The following is a 26,002-nucleotide window of genomic DNA, read 5'->3' on the forward strand; positions in this document are numbered from 1 at the left end:
AAGATCTGGATTTCATCACTGCAAGCACTCCCTCCAATGACACAAGATTGCAACCCCTCCATACCACATAAGATGATCTTCAGGAAATGCTGTGGTCAAAAACAAAGCATCACCTGGTGGTGGACCTTCTGGTGATAAGCCTCTCAACAAACACCTCAGTAGGCTGATCTTTAGTCAACAATTACAGTTGCTTACCAGGCCTGCCCTCAGAACAATGTGGTGGGACCAGCCATAGTATTCTCTATGACAATATATCCTCCTAGAGTTCAGGGTCATCTCTACATCAGGACAAGGAGCCAGAGAAGGACTGGAGCAGAACGAGGGCCTGTAATGCTTCACAAATAATTGCCTTCCTTCCCCATGCTTCTCTAAGATGAGCAAGTTTAGATGATAGCATTTCTAAGGTGCCTCTAGCTCTAAACTGAGGGTCCTAACATATAGAGACTTGTAGTCCTGAATCATTAATGAAACAAAGATGGGAGAATTTCATTTGATGATGGACTAAAAGATGCATATTTTACTTATGAGATCACAGGACATAGAGCTAAAAAAGGACTAAACAGACTGAGTCCAACTTCCTCATTGTAAAGATGAGGAGACGGAGGCCCAGAGAGGTTAAATATCTTACCTCAGATCACACAGCTCAAATCCAGGACTCTATTCCAGGTCCTCTGACTCCCATATCCACTATCCAGTGTTCTTTGAGCACCACTCCATGCATCCAAAGATCAAAGTCTTGCCAATCCTCCAATACATACCTGGAGTCTAAAAATGAACTTAAGAGCCATGGTATGTTGGAGTTGGAATGGATGCTAGGATTGAATCCCTCTTTATACGGATGAGAAGGCTGAGAGGCTCAGATAACTTAAATGACTTAGCCAGTCACACAGCTGGGTAGTAGAGGAGCATGAACTAGGCCCCAGTTCTCTTGGGGCTCACTATTCTAGACCACTTTCTACTGAATCATGTAGCCTCAACCTACTCACAAAATCAGTTCACTGAGAAGTCAGTTAATATCCATTGCCTGTACTACCATACATGGAGAGTACAGAAGCAGTAGAAGGACACATTGCCTGCCTTCAAATTTCTATCTAAAATCCACATAGAGAGACATCAAGTTCAGATGATGGAATAGTTGGAAAACAAGTCTAAGGCATCTTAATCATAAGAGAAACTACATAAAGACAATATATCCAAATGTGGACGGAATTCAACATAAGAGGAAACATTATTATGGGTTGGGGGTTAGCTTAGTCAGTTCAGAAAGATCTTATAGAGTAAGTAGGACTGAAGAGAGCATCTAAATTATTAGAGAAAAAAGGGAAGGCATTCTGGGCAAGAGGAACAGCAAAAGCAAAGGTACAGAGGTTAAGAATGAACTTAGTATGTTCAAGAGAGAGTAAGGAAACTGCCTTGGCCAAAGCAGAGGGCTCCTATTAAAAAGTAATGGTGGAGTAGATAGGGTGCCAGGTCTGAAGTTAGGAAGACTCATCTTCCTAAGTTCAAATCTGGCCTCAGACACTTACTAGCTGCATGAACCTAGGCAAGTCACTTAATTAACCCTGTTTGCCTCAGTTTCTTCATCTATAAAATAAGCCAGAGAAGGAAATGGCAAATCAATCAGTATCTTTGCCAAGAAAACCTTAAATAGGGTCACAAAGAGTTGGACACTTCTGAAAATGACTCAACAACAACACACAAGGTTTGTGAAATGAAAGTAATGTATTTCCAGATGAGTAGGGTTTAAATTTGATGTGATAAGAAAAGGGAGCCTTTATGGATTCTTGATCAGAAAAATTTGACAGAATTGATATTTTAGAAAAGATTAATCTAATAGCCATTTTCAATCAGAAAAAAAGGGCAAGGAAAAATTGCAAAGACCATAGATTTTACCTTAATGGTTATCTAGTCCCAATCCCTCATTTTAACTGAGAGATTAAGGACTGAGTCTGGGAGAAGTTAAGGGAATAGTCCAAAAACACACGGGTAAGCCAGGATAAGAACCTGATCCCTTGAACACTAAGTTTTCTACTGTGCCATTCTACCTTTGAGATCATGTGGGGAGTTGTGAGGTGATTCAGGTCTGGTCTGGAGGTTGGGACAGTGGAAAGAGCTAGAGAGTCAAGCACGAACCCCAGACAGGACCTGCCAAATGACAAGATGGGAATGAGAGAGGAAAGCTTCAACAATGCCTGTAGTTATGCATCTGGAGGGCTGGGACCATAGTGGTACAGCTGATGGTCTACTGGTACAGCCAATAGCCAAGGGGAAACTGGGACCGGAAGGTGTTTTGGGGGAAATGAACTAAAACTTTCAAATAATAGCAGGAGGTCCAAATCCAAAAGTGTAAAATTTAGGAGCTTAAGTTATGTGTGTGTGTGTGTGTGTGTGTGTGTGTGTGTGTGTGTGTGTACACACAGAGAGAGATATACATATATATGTATATATGCATGTATGTATATACACACATGTATGTATATATGTATAAATACATGCATATATGTATGTATTTTATGTATATATTTATATGTATGTATATATGTTTATTTATAGGTATATGTGTATTTTTATATGTGTGTATATGTATGTATGTATGCATGAGCTAAAGTTAAGGGCCAGAGATGCATAGAGTGTCTCAAAATATTTTAAGCTTTAATAGCACAATTACAGGCTTCTGTGACATGCTATATATTTGGGAATCAGCAGTACAGAGGTGATAACCTAAATTATGAATGGAAAATATTTCTGACAACGAGTGTTGGTTGGTTGTTGTCCCTCATTCTCAAAAAGGATCAAAATGACATCACTATGCTACAATCAAGTTACAGTGTGTCCAGCTGTGGCTGATCAGACCAATATCACCTCAGAATGCTCTACCACAGGTCAGGCACAAATAGTCCACGTAAACATTTGGAGTGAATTCTCTAAATTCGCACATCTCACATTTTTTTTGAGCTACTTCAATTTTGCTTTGCTCACAGAGCACAGCATCTTCTCTAATGAGGGCACACTAAGCCGGCTGATCCTATGCCAGTGCCTCCCATGCCATGCAATCAATTTCAAAGTTCTTAAGAGAGACCTTGAGAATACCCTTGTATCACTTTTTCTGATCACCATGTGAGTGCTTGCTTTGTGTGAGTTCTCTGAAAATCATCATTTAGGCAAGCATATGTTTAGCATTTTAACAATGTGGCCAGCCCTTCAGAGTTGCACTCTCTTTATAGAGTTTGAATGCTTGGCAGTTTAGTTTGAGAAGGGATTTCGGTATCTGGTAACTTATCCTGCCAGGCGATCTTCAGAATCTTCCTAAGACAATTTAAAAGGAAGCTATTCAGTTTCCTGGCATGGCTCTGGTGGACTGTCCAAGTTTCACAGGCATACAACAATGAGATCAGCGCAATGGCTCTATAGGCCTTCAGTTTGGTAGGCAGTCTAATATCCCCTCTCTTCCATACTTTCCTTTGGAGTCTCCCAAACACTGATCTAGCTCTGGAAATGTGTGCATCAACCTCATTATAAATGTGTACATCCCTGGAAAATACACTAGCAAGGTAAGTGAACTTATCCACAGCATTCAAAACTTCTCCATTTGCTGTAATCGATGGTTCCATGTATGGATGGGGTAGTGCTGGCTGATGGAGCACCTGTGTTTTCTTGGTGTTAATTGTTAGGCCAAAATTGGCACAACACCAGAAAATCAATCCATACTTTATTACATCTCAGTTTCAGAGGCTGCATTAAGTGCATAATCATCTGCAAACCAAAAAGCCATGTACCAACACTCCCTCCACTTTAGTCTTGGTTTGTAGCCTTTTCAAGTTGAACAATTTACCATCAGTGCATTTGACCTTAATGTCATGTTTGTCCTCTTTGAAGGCATTTGACAACATGGCTGAAAACATTATGGAAAAAGCACGGGAGCAAGCACACAGCCTTGTTTCACTCCACTGGTGACTGGGAAAGTGCAAGAGCATCACCCATTACCCAAAACCTGGGCAAGCTACTCCCATGATATTGATGTATGATATTGATCGATCAGCTTCTGGGCCACCAAATTTTGACACAATTTTCCATAAGCCCTTATGACTGACAGTATCACAGGCCTTGGTCAGATCTACAAATATTGTATACAGACCTCTGTTCTGCTCCTGGCATTTCTCCTGGACTTGTTGGGTAGCAAACACTATATCAACCCATTTCTCAGCCCTTTCTGAAGCTACACTGGCTCTCAGGTAGATGACCATCTTCCAGATGAAGGATCAGCCTATTAAGGAGGACTGTAGCAAGAGTCTTGCCAGCAATGGCTGAGAGAGACCCCTTACATACCCCCTTGTGATTGTCACAGGGCCATCTATTTCCTTTATCTTTATAGAGATGAACAATGGAGTCATCTTTGAACTCCTGGAGGATAACCTCCTCTTGCCAAATAACCTTGAAAATTTCAGTCAGTTTTTGTATGAGCAACGGAACCCCCCACCTTATAAATCTCAGCTGGAATACAGTAAGCACCAAGTGCTTTGCCACAGGGAGAGGAGCCTAATGGCATTCAAAATTTCTTCTTCAGTTGGAAATTTGTCTAGAGATAGATTGACTTCAACATGAGGTAAACAGTCAATGGCTTCAGCATTGATTGATAATGGTCTATTGGGAATACAATGGAGGTGGTTCAGCCTATCTCTTCAGGATCATGTCCTTTCACTAATGAATGTGGCTCCAGCAGCACTGAATAGTTGAGATGCACCAAATATCTTTGGCCCATAAATAGCCTTCAGGGCATCATGAAAGTACTCTGGATTTTTACTATCAGCATAAAACTGAATTTCACCTGCCCTCTTATTGAGCCAAGAATCTTGCGTGTCTCTAAGTTTTGCTTGTACTTTACTTTTGATGGAGTTGAATGCTGCCTTCTTAGAGATGGACGGACTATACTGCTGGTAAACCCTATGGAGTTCTCATTTTTCATTTAGCAGCTTCTGAATTTCCCCATCATTTTCATCAAACCAGTCTTGAATTTGAGAGTATTCTGACCCAGATGAGTGAATGCAGTGCTATACATCAAATCTCTGAAATCTGCCCACTCCTTTTCTGTTCCACTGTTGGCAACCATGTGTTGGCTCAATCTTCCGTCCAAGTTAGCAACAAACTGTTCCCACTCAGAGAAGTGCTCTAATCTTCTGAGATTAAGTATTCTGGTAGTCATTTTGCCTTGGAGGTACAGAATGAGAAAATTTAGCTTGGAGAGGATAAGTCTATGATTAGTCCAGTACTCTGTGCCACACATTGCCTATGTCACTCTCCCATACTGTCTGTCTCTTCTCCTTACAATCACATAGTTTACTAAATGCCAATGTTTGCTACAAGGGTGCATCCACAAAATTTTATTGCATTTAGGTAAATGGAAGACAGTGTTGGTGACAAGAAGGTCATGAGGTGCACAAGTCTTCAGCAGTTAAGTGACCATTGCTGTTGCTGTTTCTGACTCCATTCCTCCCAAGGACTTCTTGCCATGTCTGGTAATCTGAGCCTACTCTTGCATTAGTGACCCAGAATTGCAAGCTTGTCCTCTTTTGGCTCATTGATGATAAGAGTCCCCAGGTCTCTAGAGAAATTTTCTTTGACTTCATCAGGGTTCATCATGGTGGGAGCATAGGCATCGATGAGGATGGCATGGCATTTTTTTGCAAGTGCAATCCCATTGTCATGAGCCTGTTATTCACTCCTTTTGGTAGGTATACAAGCTTGTTGACTAGATTAGTTTTGATGGCAAAACCTACACCAGATTCACAGTGCTCCCCTTCACTGAGGCCACTCCAGAAAAACGTGTATCCAGGTCCAACTTCAGTGAGCTGGCCTTCATTTGCCAGCTTATTTCACTCAGGGTTGCTATTTGGATGCAATACCTGCTGAGTTCTCTTACAAGAACTGTTCATCTTTCAGGTCTACTGGACTTTGTTTTATCTACAAGTGTGCACATATTTCATGTACCTATGGTGAGCAGAATCATCTTTGTAGAAGTTTTTGCACAATATTTTGGGTGTGTTTTGACTACAGGGTGGGATTTCCCACTTGCCATGGTAACCAAGCCAGAGTTGGGTAAGCAGACAATTTTTAGGGTACTTTTTCTATCTCCTTCCTCACACTGGGAGGTGAGCAGTGCAGTCCTTTAAAAAAGGCAGCTCAGATACCAAGGGGTCTGCCAAATCCCACTGCTGCTTCCAGTGAGAAGATGACCCTATGGCCTGGGCCACCTGTGTTCAAGATTGTGACTACAATTCCCAGTGTATCCGCACCTACTGCTTTGTTGTTTGCCTGTCACCACAGGACTTTGAGATAGGTAAAAATGGTAAAATAGTATGGGTGATGTCTTTTGATTCATAGATAAAATCAATTTAAGTGAGGCAGAGCTGCACAAAGTCATTGGCCTCACTCTATCAGAGTCATCACAGTCCAGTGGCAGGACAGAATCAAGATGACTGGTGATGGCATCTTTGATGTCTAACCAAGCTCACAGCACCTGCTTCATCTGCCTTCATGGCCATTGGAACAAATTGTTCTCATCCACCAATTCTACCAGAGATGTCTTCACATGATTAGGGTAGAGACACCCCCCTAACTCACCAACAAGTGTGAGACCCCTCTGTTACCCTCAACCTGGTTTAGCCTGTCTGCTGAAACGGTTTACTGGGGTGTGGCCATTGTGCACACTACAGCTTCTTGGAGCCACAGGTGAGAGTTAGGCGGATCAAATAGATACCAAAGGTGAAAAGCATCTTTGAAAAGGGCTCAGCAGCCCTCACACCAGAGGTTCTAATCCTCCCTGATCACACCCTATACTCAAAGAGAGGGAAAGGACCAAGTTGGAGAAGAGGGGGAGTGAACATAGGGAATATTCAAACTAGAAGCCCCAAGCTGGAAAAAAGTAGTTTTAGAATAAATAAAAGGAAATAATCTCCTATAAAATCCTACTTTCAAAGCCTTGTTTTGGCATGCAGGTGACTCCTGTCTCTCAAAAGCTATGCCTGTGGAGTGCAAGCTCTAGGAGGTCCTACTGAGCTGGAGACCCAGTGCTGGTGTTTTCTTAAGAATAGTCTAGCTATGTTCCCAAAAGCTTATCAATAGGTCGACTGCATCGCAATGATCTCACCTCTCCTCTCCTCTCCTCTCCTTTCCTCTTCCAACAGTAACTCTCCAAGACTAGCTATTAAGTTATGGGGGGATTGCAACCTGCAGTTGTGGACAGAACACCTACACCAATGACTATAACAGCTCCTTAAAGAATCAAAGTAAAAGGAAAAACTATGCAGAGTGGGAATACTTAGAGAATACATTAGCCCCAAGAGGTTAGCTATGGCTTAAAATAGGGTCAAAATAAATTCACAAGTGATAAGAAGATGCATAATACATTAATACAGGGAAGAAAGGTTTGGATATTTGGTGAAATATCTCCAATTTATGAACTAGACATTAATGAGAAAAGCCAAGTCTTCCCAATACATCCTTGACAGAAGAATGAATGAATGCTAGAAATTAAATTTAATTGAATAAACATTAAGCACATAACACTTTGCTAGGACTGTCAGAGAAGGGAGATGACAGAATAGAAATACTCTGAATAAAACAAAATCAAGCCAGGTTGGACTAATGGAAATAGGGTTGCATTTGGAACCACAGTCACTGGGTTCAAATTTGGGTCTTCTGCTTGATCCCTGTGGGGCCTTGGGTAGGTCAATTCATCTTGCTATGTCTATGATTCTCTGGGACCATATAATCTCTTTTGTAGCTAGGCTTTTCAGAAAGCTGGATGTGACCTCAGGTGGAATTTTTGATATTTATGGCCTCAACACCCAAAAGCTTCTAATCAATGCTCCAAATGTCTTAGAGCATGAGCCCTAGTGAGGAGAATCCAGGGTGAACTGTGACTGTCCCCAGACCTTAACCATACTAGACTAATGCATAAGTGCCTGCCCAAAATAGGCACTTAATCAATGCTTGCTGATTAACTGATCATCATCCCCTTTGGGGATGGGAAAGAAAGAGATGGTCACTGGGATTTTCTCTGGTACCTTCATCTGATCCCTTCAGGTTTGATGTCACCCTCCTTCCCCAAGGCATCCCTCTAAAAACCATTAACTGAGACAACCACCAGCAGAGTGGATGTCTAGCTGAAAAAAACAGACACCTTGGGACTATGTATAGCCCAAAGTGTTGGGAGACTAGACCCCAACAATCAAATATTATGTTTCTTTCTGTCATAAATACAAGAAGGGACCCTAGAGAAAGGCCATATCCTCAGAGCAAGTAACTGGAACCTGTGAGAATCAGGCCCAATAGTGTCATTTCAGAGTATGTTTGGTTCTTCTCAATTCACAGGTGTTGAAGTAGTGGGATTTCTATTAAATATAATGGATGGGGAGGAGATAGCAGAAAACATATCGACCTGACATTCGTTTTATGTTTGAGTGTACATATGTGTGCACAGCTGAGAGTAGACAGGAGTAGGAGGAATGGGCAAACTGCCCTGAGTACAGCTTTAGGAGGTGATAAATGGGGGTAGGAAAAGCTTAGAGAGCACAGGTTGTTGGGGGTTGGGGAAGGGACCATGGACCTTGAGCTGAAAGGGGCTTCATAAACCATTGAATTTAACCCCTCTCCTCATATTACAGATGAAGAAACTGAGGCCCAAAGAAAGGAAAATGACTTCTCCAAGGACACACAGGTAGTAAGTGCCAGAGGCAAAATTTGAACCTAACTCTAGAACCAATGTTCTTTCCATTGAACCAGAATCTTAAAAAACAATTGCAGAACATACCTCCAAGTGTGATTCTTACCAGCATTATCCTCTTCAATTTTGCTCCTAAAATCCCTTCTCTTGAGTCCAGAATTTTCTATCCGGCTTCCTAGTCCTAACATGTGGGCTCTGTTTTTGTCCTAAGGTAGCGTGTTCCTGCTCCTGATGGTGACTTTTGTTATCCATGGACAAGAGCAAGGGTATATGCCTGAGGACGAAAAAGCCTTTGGGAAGCCGAGAGTTTGGAGTCAGGACTCACTGAGGCAACAAGGCTGCCTCTAGGCTTTCTAGATCATCAAGTCCTTGAAGGACTGTCAGGTGGAACAGAGCTTGGGCTTGTACTTGGCTCCAAAGGGCAGAACAAGAAATAAAGGGTAGAAATTGCAAAGAAAAAAAATTTAGGCTTGATATAAGGGAAAATTTCCTAACAATCAGTTACCCCAAAGTGGAATGAGCTGCCCTGGGAAGTAGGGAAGGGAGGGAGGGGAGAGGAGATTGGAGGCCTTCAATGCCAAAGGTGGCTGACCATTTGGGGGTATGTTGTAGAAGGAAGTTTCCCCTTAATGGAGTTCTTTAAGAAAAGGTTGGATGATCCACTTCTCAGATATATTGTAGTGAGGTTTTTTTTTATTTGGATATAGACCAGGTTATGCGTCTACTGGGATCTGTTTCAAATATTTTGGAATTCTCTGCTTCTGTTAGGATGTTCCAAACTGTTATGCCAATATCTGACAGTACCCTTTCTCTACGATCACCCTAGAAAAGTTCAATAGTATAATGACCCCAGGTTCTAGGTCACCCAAACATTGCCTAGTCCTAATATATCACAAACCATGGCACATTCCACTACATTCGAGCTCCCTGAAAGAATATAGGTAGTAGTTTGGTGGAATTCATTGTTATAGCATCTAGGTCTTTTTATCAAGGGTGTCACTCCTCACCAGAACTTGGAATCAAAAGAAACTATGGAAAAAGCCTTGGTCCAGGTGAGATTGCTAGACTCATTCCAATGATCCTCCTTCCTCTCACTGTCACTATGAGATTTTACCCTGTCTTTCCTGGATTTAAGAACACCAAAATTCAAGTTCCTACTCCACCAACCCACAGTCCCATTTCTAATCACCCACAGCAGTAAATATAGTAAACTCTCATCAAAAGGCCAAAGCATGGCACTGTCCAAACCAAATCACTACTGTAAGATTGCCCTCTCACAAGACAAATCCCAATGTCAACTGAGCTTTTATTAATTCTTCTATCATCATTGTTATTTAAGCAGTGAATACAACACCAGTTCACATCACAAACAAAACAGCCATGCAGGGAAAAACCCAGGGGAGCCAGCTGCTGCCAAGCTGAGACCCACGAGATGAAGGACAGGAGCAGAATTTTGTACAACACACACACACACACACACACACACACACACACACACACACAGCTGGATGGCCTGTATGAGACTGTGGCAGCAGCTCGATTTGCCCGCCCCAAAGGGGAGAGGATGTGAAGAATGGAGACAGTTTCAAACATGAGGATACCTCCGGAGAGCTCTCCAGGATACAGTTCTGAGTGCCAGCCAAAGGAGGGAGAAAAGTAAGAGAAAGAGATATTCAAATATCTGGAAAAGGCAGAAATATCATTTTCCAAATTGGCAGTTATTTAATAAAGGAGGTCAGATATGACAACTTGCTGAGAAACGCAGAACCAGGAGGGAGTATCCAGCACCAATCTTTGAAAGTCACTGCACTTTCTGTATTTGGATTCCCAGTAACATAAATTAAGCTCTCTCTGCAGTGCACATTGGTCCTCATTCACCTGGCAGGTTTTCCTAGCCTTCCTCCCTTCTCCTCCTTTCTCTGCACATGAAGTCCTTGTCATGTACTATTTCAGTTAAATACCAGGCTGTCAGCCAAAGAGTTACAGGTCTTTTTCAAGAACTAAGCTTCGGTATCTTCCCTTTCATTTTTAATGAGTCTGTGCTGTAGTTGGCCCATCTAGAATTCTCACAGCTATTGGCCAACAAAGGAAACTAGTTGCTGCCACCAGGAAATGACAATAGAAACCTGACATAGCCAGAGCTGGGAGTGCTATGAATACTTCCAAATATCTCACATTGTGTTTCTGTTGGCTGACTCTGATACCCCAACTCTGGCCAGTGTATTTGCTGTCCTGAACCTGCTCATAACATATATTTAATGGAAGCTCTGTTAAAGACTTCAGCTGGTGAGAATGACCCTGAAACACCAACAGCTCTGAACAACTTAAAAGATTAATTGCTAATGAAGAGCCCCCAACCCATGGGATTACAATGTCACGGACATTTGTACCCCACAGTTGTCCATATTGTGGAATAGGAAGTCATCAAAAGTAGCTGAGAGGAAGAAGGAGATGGAGATGAGGAACCCTTGCAGTCCTAGGGCATAGCTCTTCTCCTAGGGACAGAGTAACAGCTTCATGTTGGTCTCATGGAGAAATTGGCCCTATGGTAGATAATTCAGAATTCAAGTTGAGATGGGTTTTTTGTTTGTTTTTAAAGAAGTTCCCCTCTCCACCAATGGAATGAGTCTTCTCTCTCTGCTTACTTGCAAATAATGTGAAATAACTAGACAGGTAAAAGGAGAGGTTTAGGGTAAATACACACACATATACATATACACACATACATATCTGTGTATGTATATATATATATATATATATATATATGTATATATGTATATGGCCGTGAATGTTTGTGTCTGGGTGAGATTCTGATGAATGTGCATGTAATGCCCATGAATACATACATATATGTTGTGTGCCTAGCTGGGTATGGATGAGGCCAGTGAGATTCAGCCAAGGACCTAACTCAGCAGCCATCTCACCTTGTCAGATATAAAATCTACCTTGAATTCCTTCACAAGACTACATCTAAAAGCTTCTTGCCCACCTATGCAGGACTAGCTCTATCCCAGCCCTGGGATGAAAAGAGATGCCCAGGGGGACAGAGGGAGTCCTAGGTCAATAAGAGAAATCTACATTAACTTGGCATCAACCTGGCCCCCAGGGGTAACCCAAATTAACCTACACTTGTCTCCCAGAAGAGCCCCCAAATTGACTCAGTACAGACCTGTGTTCTCAGGGGCTATAAACTGACCTACCCTTGACCTATTTCATGATGGTATTTCTCTACTCTTCCCAGAATCAGGCCACCAACGAAATATAGGGGATCCAACCTCTCTTGGAGGTTCTGATAGGAGCATCGGTCAAGGCTGGTTAGGACTTTCTAAAGAATCAATGATAATAGTGCCCCTGGCCAGGACACAAGATCGCTTCTTCCTCTAATCTAGACTCTTTCTGTATCATCTCCTCCCAACCATAACTTGGTAAACCATCTTCCCAAAACCACTAAATGGACAAATCCAACTCCTTATTGCACCACCATAAGGTCCTTTTCACTATCTTAACCCTGTGGTCAAGAGGGAAGAGAAAATGGATGGGAAACAAGATTGCTCTATGACCTTGGGAAATCTCTTTATGCCTCAGCTTTCAATCTATAAAAAATGGACAATGGTCACTGCCATGCTTACTTAACATGAGTGTCTTGTGATTGGAATTAGACGTGTCAAAGCATTTTCACAAAGTTAAAAGTTACATACAAATATTATATTGTTGTGTTAATATTATTATAATTTATAAACATGACTAAGACCATTTTGGAAATATCTCAAGAGAAATCAGCCACCCTGTCTGCTCTTCTGGAAAGTGACTAAGCCCCCTCACATTTTTCCTGTCTATTCATGGCACTGATGTTTTCTCAGTCTCAAGAACTTCTGTGAAATCTGGACTTCCTCCCTTTTCAGTTGCCTATATAATTATTTCACAAACCGATTTGATTTCTTCAGAATGTCTCTCCCATCCCAATGCCCTTTTCACTAATCCAAGCTATTTCCCATAGTCCCTTCTGGGACTGAATCAGAATTCTGATTCTAATACTCTGTGATGTATCTGGGTGGAAAGGAGGGCATTTTTTTAACTGTAACGGCCATGAAACATTTCCATGGGAGATGTATGTGTATATGTGTTAGAGGTGTGTGGGGGAGCTGGAAGATATTAAAAGAAATAGGGAAACAAGCCAAGGAATGGGTGATGGGACATGGTGAAGAAGGGAAGGTGTAGGAATGATGGGGCTATGGAATTCATTCATTGTCAGTCTCTTTCCCCACACCTATGTGAATCAGGGTTTTTCTCCCCAGGCTACTGTGCTCACTGATACAGCAGGCTCCCAGCCTGTAAGCAATGCCAGCCCCTAGCTAAGACCCAACTAAATCTTACCCATCTTCCTTCTACCTTCACTCCCAAACACATACATACACTTTCCTCCTCTAACTAGGAAATGTGACTCAATTGACTGAGGTATCACTGGTCCCTCTGGTCTAGCCTCTGATGGGGGGAGAAAATAGAGGCCATGACATGTTGACCAGGCCTGCTGACAGCCTAGTTTACCTCAGACAATTTATCCCAAAACGCCTTGATTCTTCCACCCCATAGAAAGGAAATACCTCCCCACAAATCCTTTAGGACTCCTAGGACACTCCCAAATTTGCACTCTGGGGTTGGGGCCCAGCTGTATGGGCTGTGTTTCTAAAGTTTCTCATTAACAATCAGCCAGGAGACACAATGAGCTCTTAGCAAAGACATTTACTAAGATGCCATATTAAGAGCAGTGGCTACAAAACATCCTCCCCAACAAATGTGGGATGCACTGAGTCAATGCACACAGTATCCATGGGAAGAGTGAGCCCAAACTTAAGAGAACAGTAGTGAGGCATATGTGTGGGATACACATATAGTAAAGGTAAGTCACCAAACCCCAGGCCAAAGAAAGGAAGAAGATTCAGGGTTCCACAATGTTCAGGTGTATTCTGGGCTATGTCCTTCCCCAGGCAAAGGGAATCAAGTACTGTGAAACCCAGTAGAGTACCATCCTTTGCATGGACTGGGTCTTGGGACAAAAGATCAGACAGAAAAGGGTCCTGCCCATGAACCCCATTAAAGGACTTGGGAAGAATCTAAGTGAGCATTTCTTCAGGAGAGTAATATACCTAGATCAGTGCTTTACAAACAGTAGATACTTCACAAATATTCACAGAATTGTTGTTGAAATTCTCCAGGATGTCAACTAAGAGACCACAATAAACCCTCAATTGAAATACAAAGTATAAATAAAATTCTTTACCTCATTCTTAGTGGTTTTGTGCTTTTTCTCCCCAAAAGGGACAGATCTCCCTATAATTGGAGTTGCCCAAATATATGCTACGTGCTACTTTCAAATATCCCAAGCCTCCCCATTTTTAAAAAACCTTCACTGGACCTACTATCACCTCAAGCTATCATCTCCCTCCCCGCGCTCTGTCAAATGCTGGAAGACTCTGTTTACACTTGCGGCTCCCACTTTCTTACCTTTCACTCATTCCTTGAGGCTCTGCAATCTGGCTTCCAGCCCTTATTACTCAACTAAAACAGGTCTCTGCAAAGTTACCAATGATCTCTTAGCTGCCAAATCTGACTCAGTCCTCTTCCTACTTGGCCTGTCTGCTGCATTTGACACTACTGACCCCTCTTCTCCTCATCCTCTTTCCTCTCTGGGTTTTCATGACAGCTCTATCTCCTGATTATCCTATCTGTCCACCTCATCCTTCTAGTCTCCTTTGCTGGTTCATTATCTGTCATCTACCCCCCAGCCCCTGCCCCTAAGTATTATTCTCCAAGCCTCTATCCAGGGCTCTCTCTAAACTCTCTCTTGGTAATACCTTCAGCTCCCATGGGTTTAATTTGTTCATATGACTCATAGATTTATACATCTAAGGTCATTCTCTTATGCTTGAAATGCTGTCCAGCATTACCAACTGTCCTTCGGACAATTTCAAGCTGGATGTTCCAGAAGCATCTCAAACCCAGCATGAAAGAAATACAACTCATTATCCTTCCTCTAATCTCCATCTTTCTTCCAGTTCCTCAGATTTATAACCCTGGCATCATCCTCATTCTCCCTCACCCCACATATCCAATCAATTGCCCAATCTTGCCATTTCTACCTCTAAAACATCTGTCACATCGGACCTCTTTTCTCTATTCACACAGCCATCACTATAATGACAGCAGCAACAACCACAAAATAGTGACTAGCATTTATATAGTGCTTTAAGCTTAGCAAAAGCAACTCGACAAATATCATCTCACTTTATACTCCCAGCCGTGATAGGGAGGTACCAATATTGTCCCCATTATACAGAGGAGGACACTAAGGCAGACAGAACTTAAGTAGATCCTCACCACCTCTCATCTAGATTATTGCAAAGGCTTCCTAATTCCTCTCCCTGACTCAAGTCTCTCCTCACTTACATCCATTCATGCCATAGCTGCCAAAGGGACTTTCCTTAAATGGAGATCCAACCACCTAACACCTGTACTCAATAAATGCCAGTGGCTCTCTCTTGCCCCTAGGATGCAACACCAACTCTTCAGTTTAACTTTCAAAACCTTTCACAATCTGGTCCCAACTACCTTTCTAGCCTCACTGTTTATTTCTCCCCCTCTAAACTTTAGGATAGGCAGCGAGGTGGGCACAGGGACTGGAGTCAGGAAGATTCCTCTTTGTCAGTTCAAATCTGGCCTCAGACACTTACTAGCTATGTGACCCTGAGCAAGTCACTTCACCCTGTTTGCCTCAGTTTCTTCATCTGTGAAATGAGCTGGAGAAGGAAATAGCAAACCACTCCAGTATCTTTGCCAAGAAAACCCCAAATGAAGTCACAAAGAATTGAACAGGACTAAAACAACTCAACAGCAACAAAACACAACTCAACAACAACAAAACTCTAGGATACAACAAAACTGACAATATCTCTCTGATGCTCTTACACAGCCCTCAATCTCTTACCTCCATGCCTGGAATGCACTCCCCCTTCACCTCTGCCTCAATGAATCCCTCTCTTCCTCCAAGACACAGTTTGAACACTAGCTTCTACATGAAGCCTTTCAACTTCATAAAGTTCCCTCCCTTCCAAACAGCCTTGTATAAATTTATACTTTTCCTCTTTATATTTATTCTGCATATATTTCTTTATGTATCTGTTGTTTCCTCCAATGGAACAGCAGTTCCTTGAGAGTACAGAATGTTGCATTCCTTGTATCGGCACTCCCAGCACATAGCACAGTGCCTGGCACAGGGTAGGACTTAATAAATGCTCTTGGTTGATAAGAAGATCTAAATGCACCCCTGCTCCTCCTTCCCCAGAGATCTGTCTCTGGCCCTAGCTGATACAGCTCCTGCCTTTGGGCTAAGGCAGCAAAACTCCGTTAAGGCACAAATATTAAGGGTATTATTAGCAAGCTATTAATAGCAACTTTGTATTAAATATTATCAGTAAGTTATTATTAGCAACTTTGTGTAAAATATTAGCACTTTGGGAAGAGAAGAATTTATCAGATTCGTCCTAGTAGAAATCAGGACCCTAAGGGGACAGGACGCAAGGCCAGAAGTTTAGACTAGAGGTTTCAAAGATCTGGGCCTTGGATACTACCCAGGAAGGTAATCTATACAGGAGGAAAATGGAGGAAAGGCCCCAAGAGGGTAGGGAACACAGAAAAGGAAAGAGAAGAGTAGAAGATCAATTTTTATTAATTGGCTAAGAGATGAGAAACACTTTTAATCCCTTTTCATTTCTACCTCATTTCTCTCCTCCTCCCCCTCCTCCTCCACCTCCCCTTCCTCCTCATCTCCCTTCTCCTCCTCCTCCTCCTCAGCCATCTTCCTTTCCACTAGTAGCTAATGATACTGTCATCCATCATCCTCTAACTGTATTCTGGTGGGGAGGTGGGGAAAGGGGAGGCAGATCCCATGCTACCAAACAGAGTTCTTTTAGGACAAGGACCTTGCCTCCTTCCGTTGTCTCCCCTACAACACAGAGGTGTGAACGTTCATTCATTGATTCATTCATTCATTCATCCATTCATTCAGTAAGGCTTTATGAAGTGCCTACTATGTGCCATGTCCTCCACTAGATACTGCAGATAAAAAGACAAAAATTAGACAGTCTCTGCCCTCAAGAAGTTCACATTCTATTGGGGAGGGGGCACAGCATGGACAAATAAATAAAAAATATATACAAAGTATTTTCCAGTGAGCAGAGGGGAACTAGAGCCTGGAGAACAGGTATATTACTAAATAAAGATTTGCTGATTGATCTAATGACTTTCAGGAATGTTGCCAGTCTCCCTTCTACCGAATCTAACAAGTTAAGGTGGCTGAATCTCTCAGAAAAGTTGCACCCACCCACCTACCACATGTCATTACTGTAATCTCATTGCTTGACCCTGAACTACTATCAAAGGGCCCTAAGAGGCTCTTTTAAAAAATAATTTTGGTCAAATTATTACCATTTTTAAAGATACACAAGATAATTAGGGAAGCTTTGAAGCTCTATGTTGTCTCTGAGTTTTTTCTATCAGTGCCAGGAAAATACAAGTATCACTTTCCAGACACAAAGAAAGGAGGTTTTCCCTTATACAAAATTCTGTTCTAATTTCTTACCATGGCATGGTGATAGCCCTGGATTATCAAAAGCTATTTCAAGAGACTGAAAGCTCTGGCAGTGCCAACTATGCTGGGAAATATTTGAGAATGGTCCCTAACCCATTCTGATGTCTGAGGACAAAGGTAACTAAATAGAGGGAGAGTTAGCACCAATAGCTTGGGCAGTAAGTGATGAAGTCTTTGGCCATGGGAACTCATGAAATCAAGAAAAATCCAAAATGGTCCTTAGTCTTATGTGGGCCCCTTCCATAGGGCTGGAGGTGGAAAATGGGGTAGAGAAAGGGTAAGAATTACAATTTTACAGATCCTCTATAAACATTCACCTAACTGTAGGCGGCCTACTGGTAAGAACTTTGTCCAGCGACCAACTTATTAAGCCAAAGACATTCTTAAAGAACACAACTACATCAATGTTGATGTTCTTAAAGGAAATGAAATCAAAAGAAAAAAGAAAGCTACAGTCAAGTTCTTGTGGAGGCAAACAAAAGATTTGGCAGAGCTGGTTTTATGGTGAAACCAAAGGCGTCAAAAAACATTTCATGGGATACTTGGTCATCTTATCTTATGATGCTCAAGATGAGCATAAGCAAGTCATTAATTGACACTTGTGCACTGACAAATGTGTTGAAAAGGATGAAGAAGGAGAGAAATTCCATTAAGAAGGACTTGGGAAAAATTATCTAAACCAAGTTATCATACACTTTAATACTTGGAGACTTTAATGGCCACAGGAGAAGATGGGGGTGGGGAAGAAAGTCAGAAAATATTACTTAGTTTTTAGAAATGAAAGAGACCAAGGGATTTTAGGCTACTTTGAAAACTCAGGTCTACATGTCATAAATACTTTAAGAGCATAAGGAGGCCCTGGACATGACAAATGAGACACACACACACACACACACACACACACACATATCAAATAACCTGTATCTTAATAGACAGGAAAATGACTACTCCTCTGAGAGTCACAGCAGAATCAATTGTCATTGTGTTTTCAGACCACTGATCAGTTAAAGCAGCAGTCAAAATTAGCATTCAATCGGGAGAAAGGATAAAGAGGAGAAGACAGCCTTGAGAACATATTGCCTGACAAATAAGGTAGGGCCAAAAAAGGGAAGAAAAACAAAGATTTTGACTATCACCATTCCCTACAAAAGCTTAGTCATTGTAAAGTAGTTGCCACAGTGAAAGGCCAAAGGTACCCAGAAACTGCCTTAGTCAACAAACATACGATGCCTTTGCCAAAGGGTATATGGAAGCCAAGGGTAACAAGAAATTAGGATACAAACTCTTTTGTAAAACAAAAAAGAATAATGGAAAATAACTAGTAGTTATCACCTCATAAAACAGTGAAAAGTAATACAAGCAAAAGTGAGTCTTCAAAAGCTTGGCATGAACTCCAACTGAACCACATCATCCTGAGAGCATTTAGAGGCAAAACTGGCTGTGTAGCAATGAACAGATAGAAAATTGAACAAAACTTCCAATGATCCTTCCAATGATTCCATAATGATCTATTTTCATCATCATCATCGATGACTCTGTTTGTATCCTAATTCCTCAGTCCTTGACTACAGGAGAAAGTTAAGATGACATTTAAGATGTTTCGAAGGAAACACAATCTTGAAAGTCTTAAAAGATCATTTGCCAAGATATTCAGAGAAAGAAATCAAAATAATGGAAAAATTCATGGATACTCTGACTACCCAAAAGAGGCTACCAAAAGAACCCTGATAACTACCATCATATGACTACATTTTCACCTTTATAAAAATGACTATGAGAATAATCTACAAACATACTGAGGATAACCTTTATGAAAATATGAGAAAGGAATCAGCAGACTTTCAGAAGTAGTAATGTACCACGAAACACAGCTTTACAGCTACCCAGTTCTCTGAAAGGCAAAGAGAGAACAATATATCTTCCTATCTTTTGTGTTTGTTGACTTACACACAAACAACACGCACATGCACACCCATATGCATGCACACATGTTGCATATACACACACAGAGAGAGCCTTAAAGGCCCTCATCTAACAAGAAGTCTCTCAAATGTACATTAAAATCATATAATAGTCCTTGGCAAATGCAAACTACAGAGCCAACTCTGCTCAATGGTCCCTTGCTTATAAATATCAAACAAAGCATAAAAAAGAGAGATGAATAATTGCCAAAAGTGTCCATCCTATCATGGAGGATCACCTACACATGGTTCAAATGGAAGAGGAGAATATTCCTATAGATAGCAAGGTCCTTTAGATGCAACTGTTTGCAGATATTATTGGGTTGATTGTTATTCAGTCCCAGAACATTACAAGAGCCCCTCAGTGGGAGCCATAATTACTCAAAAGATACAGACTTAATCCATATAGAAGAATTAAATGGATGAAAAAACTGTCTACTGTCTAAACAATTCCAGTTAGTCCATCAGTCTCTACATATGAGACAAATACTGCAGAAGGACAAAAAAGTTGGGTCCAAGAATGAATAGGAGGAAGAAAGTAGGCTAGATGACATGTGGGAAAGCATGGTACAATCACAAGCTGCCCTTTAGTGCAAAAACCCATCTTTTAAATACAAATATTCTCTTGGCTCTCAAGCTGCAAAGACTGCAAAGCTCAGGATACCACAATCTCTAAAGAGATAAAGTTGCAGGTGACACAAAAGACAATGAAGAGATAAATTTTGTGGACAAGTACTCAGCATATTTCTAACAGTGACCCTGCATGTAATAGATGACGAGTTGACTGTATATGCAAGAAGTGCCATAAGGGAGGTCTTCTGGGAAATGTATGATTATAAAAAAGAGATTTGATAAGAATGAGGGATAATGGGTGGCCCAAGGACTACTCTTGGAATGTACAAAGACCTAGAGGAAGAACTCTAGCACAGTAGATAAGAATCATACATTCGAGGAGGGTCTAGAATTATCTTAATTATTTACTTCTCTATATATCTATGAACTACCATAATATACCCTGGAAATATCCCTCATACTAGCTTCTAAACAGCAATCCATTACCACTAGTCCTTGGTACATCTTACTGGGCAAAGGTCCCAAACTACCACAGGGCATTGTCAGGTAGCTCAGAGTGTTACCTGTGTCTTATATATAGTAGGCACTCCAGAAACCTGCTGGATTGAACTGAATCTTGTTAATAGGCCTATGGAAACTTCATACCAGAACTCCTGGATGTCTGTGTGATGAGAGAAAGGTGGCTGATTGCTCAAAGAGAAAATTAATGCGGGGTGAAAGAGAAGGAAGCTCTCACTCTAGGAAGATTGCCTATTTTGAAGTAAAAGAAACTGTTAAACTCTGTCTGACAGTTATGTTTGGTGACTTACAAGGTATTTCTAAAGGGTGATCTGTTTAAAATGGGTTCCTGCAATGGGCTATCCTAGAGAGACAGGCAACATTGATGAATCCTGGGATGGACCTTGTCATTCATTCATGTCCATCTCAACTGGACTTTGGCTCACTACGACTCTTTAGAGCCTTTACAAGATCCCATGGGAGAAACTATTACCTTTTCTCAACTCTGACCCCAAACAGTGGCTGACAGCATAAAATAGAGGAAAGACAAAAAAAATCAGCACCTCAACATTGGCTTCATTAATCCAAAGTAACTAGACATGGTGTTTCAGCATGGAAGGAAAGAACTGCCCCAGTTCTAGAGACCTCCAGGACTCCAAACCATCTCCTACACTGATTGGGAGACCAATGGGGATATAGAGAAGAAAGTCAAGAGAGAACACAGGAAACAGCAAGAGAGCCTCATGCCTGGAAACCCATTCAAAACAGGCCTGGCCAAAGGAACTCCATTCTTCCTTACCTTCAGCCTATTCAAGTATCTTTGTGTGTGCACCACCCGCAGGTCTTGCTCAGTGGCTTCTCTGGCCTCCACCATCATGACATCAGTAAGGAACTTTTCTTCTGTAACCAAAATAAACCACACCCTTCACATATCTTCCAAGAGTTAAGCCCAGGGAAAAATCAGCCCTTGCCTTGCCAGCCTAAAGCCTCACTGGCTATACCCTTGAGGCCTTCAGAATGAGCCCCCAGTTCAAAATAGCTATTATTATATGCACATAAATTGAAGTTCAGAGGCTAGGTCCATCTGCTGTTGATTTAATTCAATTCAAAGTATTTATTAAGCGTTTACTACAAGTGCTGGGTTAGGGACTGGGGATACAATACAAAAATAGTCCCTTACCCTCAAGAAGTTTAACCTTCTACAGGAGGATGGTCTCAGACTCAATAAAAATAAGACACTGATACTCTCAGTGCCGGGCAAGAGGGACAGGGGAGGTGGTATAATACGATACAACAAATATTTACTAAGTACCTACTGCATGCAGAGCACAGTGTTGGGGGAGATACAAAATTCCTAGCTAGAGAATTTCAAAACAAAGTGTTGCGCAGAGTCTGAGGGATAAAGTTCCCACCAATAAAAAAAGGATCAGAGAAGACTTTGTTGAGGATATAGCATTTGAGTTAGGTCTAAATGGATGGTTAAAGAGAAGAAGGATATTCCAAACAGCGGTGCTGGCTATTGAGTCAGTCAATAAACATTTATTAAACATTTACCATGTGCCAGGCACTGTGGTAAGCATTGGGAATACCAAAAGAGAAAAAAAAAGAAAGAAAGAAAGAAAAAACAACTATTTGCCCTCAAGGAGCTTACATTCCAAAGGGGGAAACAATATGTTAATAAGGTTAAAAAAAAACCCATGCAGAATAGATAGAAGACATAGAAATGAGAGGGAACAGTGCAGATCAGTAAACTAGCACAGTGCTCTATATACAGTAGGTACTTAATAAATGTCGCAATAATTTGTTATTTCAGTTGTTTTCAACCATGTCTGACTCTTTGTGACCCCACTTGGGGTTTTCTTAACAAAGACACTAGAGTGGTTTGCCATTTCCTTCTCCAGCTCATTTTACAGATGAGGAAACTGAGGCAAACAGGGTGAAGTGACTAGCCCAGGGTCACACAGCTAATAACTATCTGAGGCTGGATTTGAACTCACAAAGAAGAGTCTTCCTGACTCCAGGCCCAGCATTCTATCCACTACATGACCTTACTGCCCTGTTGTACAGAATCATACTCCAAACATGGGGGGAAATTTTTTTTAAAACATGGTGAAGACAAACTGAAAAGAAAGGTAAAGGTCACTGAAAACAAGCTTCACCAGTATTTCCCATAATTTTGCTACAGGATTACTTTGAAGCTGTCTGTATTTGAGGTCAGGGAGAAAGGCCTGCTTTTACCTTTCAAAAAACCAACGACTTTTCCCCATTTCCCAGAATCAAATGGATGGAGCTTTTCCAAGCCCAAGAACGTGATGTTGTATCTTGGAGAGTAGACAATGGGCCAGCAGTTCTTTGACACTTCTTGGTACAGCTGGGTGTCGTGAGGCCTTGAGGCAAAGACAGAAAGAAAAATGGAAAGAATACCAACTCAGAACACACGGAATCATGGAATCTTTTTTTTTGTAATAGCAAGATTCTTTTAAAAATTATATTTAATATTTTATTTTTCTTCAATTATATGCAAAAACAATTTTTAACATTCTTTTTTTTATTTTGAGTTCTAAATTCTCTCCCAACTTCCCTCCACTCCCTCCTCATTGAGAAGGCTAGCAATTTGATACAGGTTATACATGTGCAGTTACACAAAATATAGTTCCATATAAGTCAAGTTGAGAAAGAAAACAGACCCCCCCAAAAAAACCAGGAAAAATAAGGAAAAATTTTAAAAGTATGTTTTGATCTGCATTCAGACTCAGTCAGTTCTGTCTCTGGAGGTGGATAGCATTTTTCATCCTAAGTCCTTTGGCATCGTCCTAGATCATTGTATTGCTGAAAACAGTTAATTCATTCCCAATTGATCATCTTGCAATATTGCTGTCACCGTGTCCAACGTTCTCTTGGTTCTCCTCATTTTACTTTTCGTTAGTTCATGTAAGCCTTTCCAAATTTTTCTGAGAGCATCCTGCTAATCATTTCTCATAGCACAATGGTAGAATCATGGAATTTTAAAGCTGGGGGAGAAGGGCACTTCAGAAATCACCAGGTCCAAAACTCCCCAAACTTCTGATCCGGAGGAGGCAGGCTATCAGGTGTTTCACCAATCCCTGGCAAAAGCATCTGTCAGAACTAGAGTCCTCCAGAAGAGAGCCAAGATTTCAAAGTTCCACCTGACCACTGCCTTTGAAGTCAAGAGGACCAAGGTTCATATCCAGCCTCTGCCACTTACTACCTGTGTGACCTTGGGCAAGTGATTTGCCTTCTCTAAACCTCTGTGTCCTCATGTGTAAAATGAGGGGGTGGACTTAAGGCTTCTGAGGTCCCTTCCCACACAAAATCTATAATCCTGTGATCCTCACATCTAGAAGGTGCCACAAGAATTATTACTTCCATTTCACAGATGAGGAAATTGAGACTGAACAAAGTGAAGAGATTTCTCCACAGTCCTTCAGCTGGTATATGTCTGAGGCAGAATAGGAACCAAGATCTTTCAGATTTGATGATCAACACTGTGAGCAATGCCAGAGCTTATGTTGTCCTAGCATAATGTAATAAAACTCAGTCGCCACTAGGTCACTTGGAGATGTCAGAGCAGGGTTTTGTTTCAAGTCATCATAAATTGTGACAATACTACTACCCCTTCCCCCTTATTTATCTCATAAAGTTGCTGTGAAGAAAATACAATAGGTGAGGAGGCATTTGAGGAAAAATTATAATTTAAAAAATTAAAACTATATAAACAAAGAGACTGGAGCTGTTTATCATATCTTCTCCATTACCACATTTGGTCCCATGCATACAGGGCTATGATTGGCCCACCTGCCAAGGCTACCCTAGCAGTTCTAACACCAACTAGAAACCAGGTCATTATCAATATCAGTGTATGAGCCACCCAATGATTAATGCTGGAAGGGACATTCGAAGTCATCTGGTTCAAGCCTCTTATGTCACCAAAGAGAAAAGTGAAGCCCAGAAGGAGACAGTAATTTTCCCAAGGTCAAACAGTAAATTCACCACAAAGCCAGAAATAGAACCCAGCCTCCAGACTTCCCATGCTATCTATGTTCTTTCCATGACACCATGCTGTGATTTTTTAAGACTAAACACTTCAACATATAAGAAAGCCTCAGTGTATGCGGTGGGAAAGGAGAGGAGAGGAGAGGAATAGAGGTCTGAAGTTGGAGAAGCAGAATGTCTTTGCAGCCAAAGAGAAGGATTTGGAGGAAGCCTACATTTCAAACCCTGGTTCCAGCTCTTACTACATGTGACCTTGAGGAAGTTACTTACCTCTTCGAGTTAATTTTCTCTTCTGTTAAATGAGGGGGAATTCAGCTAGTCTACTTAAGTTCTCTTCTAGATCTAAAGCTACCAAACTCATGAACCAGAGGCCCAGGCTCCTCGAGAGTCTCCCGTCTCCTCTCCCTAGCCACAGCTGCCATATGTTCCTCTCTATCCCCCGAGTCCAGGATCCCTATGGGCCACGGCAGCTGCTTTTTCCTTTCCCGCGGCATCTTTGGGTCCAGTCACTGGCTGTCCTTTTGAAAAGCTCCTGTGAATCCCAGTGCCAACCTCTGGCAAAGGCCACCAGCCCAACCCCCCCTGCCATTTTGGTCTTTCTTCCCACTGACCAGAGAAGGCGGTGGACTGGAGTTACATTCCCAGAGTCCCTCACTGCTTGTATTAGGCTTTTCCCCCCAGAGGAGCAGTAAGGGGTGGGTGGGAGCGGGGAGGAGGACTCGGGGACATTTAACTCCCCAGAGAACCTCAACCCTGGGGGAAAAAAATCACAGCCCGAGGAAGGCGACGTGCCTCTGCGGAGAGCAGCCCCGAGTATGTAGTGTCTGCAACTCCGCAGCCCACACCCAGGCACCAGGGCCTGTCACCTAGGCCTGCCACTTCTTGCTGACCCCCGTCCCCGGACCAGCTGTCTGTCCACGTGGTGGCCCCCACCCCTCCCACGCGCGGAGGAGGAGGCGGTGGCATCCAGCTTCCACTTTCCTAGGAGAGCTCGTGGCAGCCACGACTGCGATCTGGAAGAGGATCGGGCCCGCAACGCCCAGGTACTTGGTCAAGCTGCCAGGCAAAGGGACATAAAGCCTCCCCGCTCCCCCGAGCCCCTCGGGTCGCTCTCCCTGGACACAGTACCCCAGCCCAGCCCCAGCCCGCACGCTACTCACATCCCCCCGCCGGGCCTGCGGCAGACCCGCCACCTGCAGTCACCGCCCGGACTTTGTACTGGGCCAAGCAGAGGCCGGCGGGGCCAGCAGGGGCGGGGGCAGCATGGGGGACACGCCCCCCACGTCACCGGGGACGGGGCTTAGGAGAGGCGCCCGCCCCTCCGCAAGGCTGCATCACAGAAGGATGAAAACCCAAGTCACACCCAGTGCTGAGATAAGGCCCCACCTAACCATCCCTAGTCAATTTCAGAAGGCGGGGCTATGATGAGGCCCCGCCCCCCTGTGTGAAATCCACAAACCGAAGGTTTCCTAGTGGGATTAAAGACACCCACGCCAGACACCAGCCCCTGATGAATCAGACTGCCTTTCAATGCAAGTGTCTTCTGGCCTCAGAGAAGCATCAGCGGCTAAGGCTCTGGAAACCTATCTC

General features: G+C 42.4%; 1 protein-coding gene across 2 annotated transcripts in view; it reads right to left on the bottom strand.

Annotated features, from left to right (window-relative positions):
• Nucleotides 1-25,660, bottom strand: part of HDAC11 (histone deacetylase 11) — a 44,767-nt gene extending 19,107 nt beyond the window's left edge. Inside the window, exons 1-3 of one of the 2 annotated variants that reach the window (XM_036737666.1) lie at nucleotides 25,573-25,660; nucleotides 22,637-22,785; nucleotides 21,198-21,298 (exon numbers count right to left, since the gene is read on the bottom strand). In XM_036737666.1, the coding sequence (XP_036593561.1) occupies nucleotides 21,198-21,298; nucleotides 22,637-22,785; nucleotides 25,573-25,574 (252 nt within the window). In that variant the 5' untranslated portion in view covers nucleotides 25,575-25,660. Of the gene's footprint in view, nucleotides 1-21,197; nucleotides 21,299-22,636; nucleotides 22,786-24,682; nucleotides 25,042-25,572 lie in introns of those variants that run through there. The other variant, XM_036737667.1, reaches the window with a different exon arrangement.
• Between the last annotated feature and the right edge of the window lie 342 nt (nucleotides 25,661-26,002).

This window comes from Trichosurus vulpecula, chromosome 9 (assembly GCF_011100635.1).
Source record: "Trichosurus vulpecula isolate mTriVul1 chromosome 9, mTriVul1.pri, whole genome shotgun sequence".
Taxonomy (NCBI): Eukaryota; Metazoa; Chordata; class Mammalia; order Diprotodontia; family Phalangeridae; genus Trichosurus; species Trichosurus vulpecula.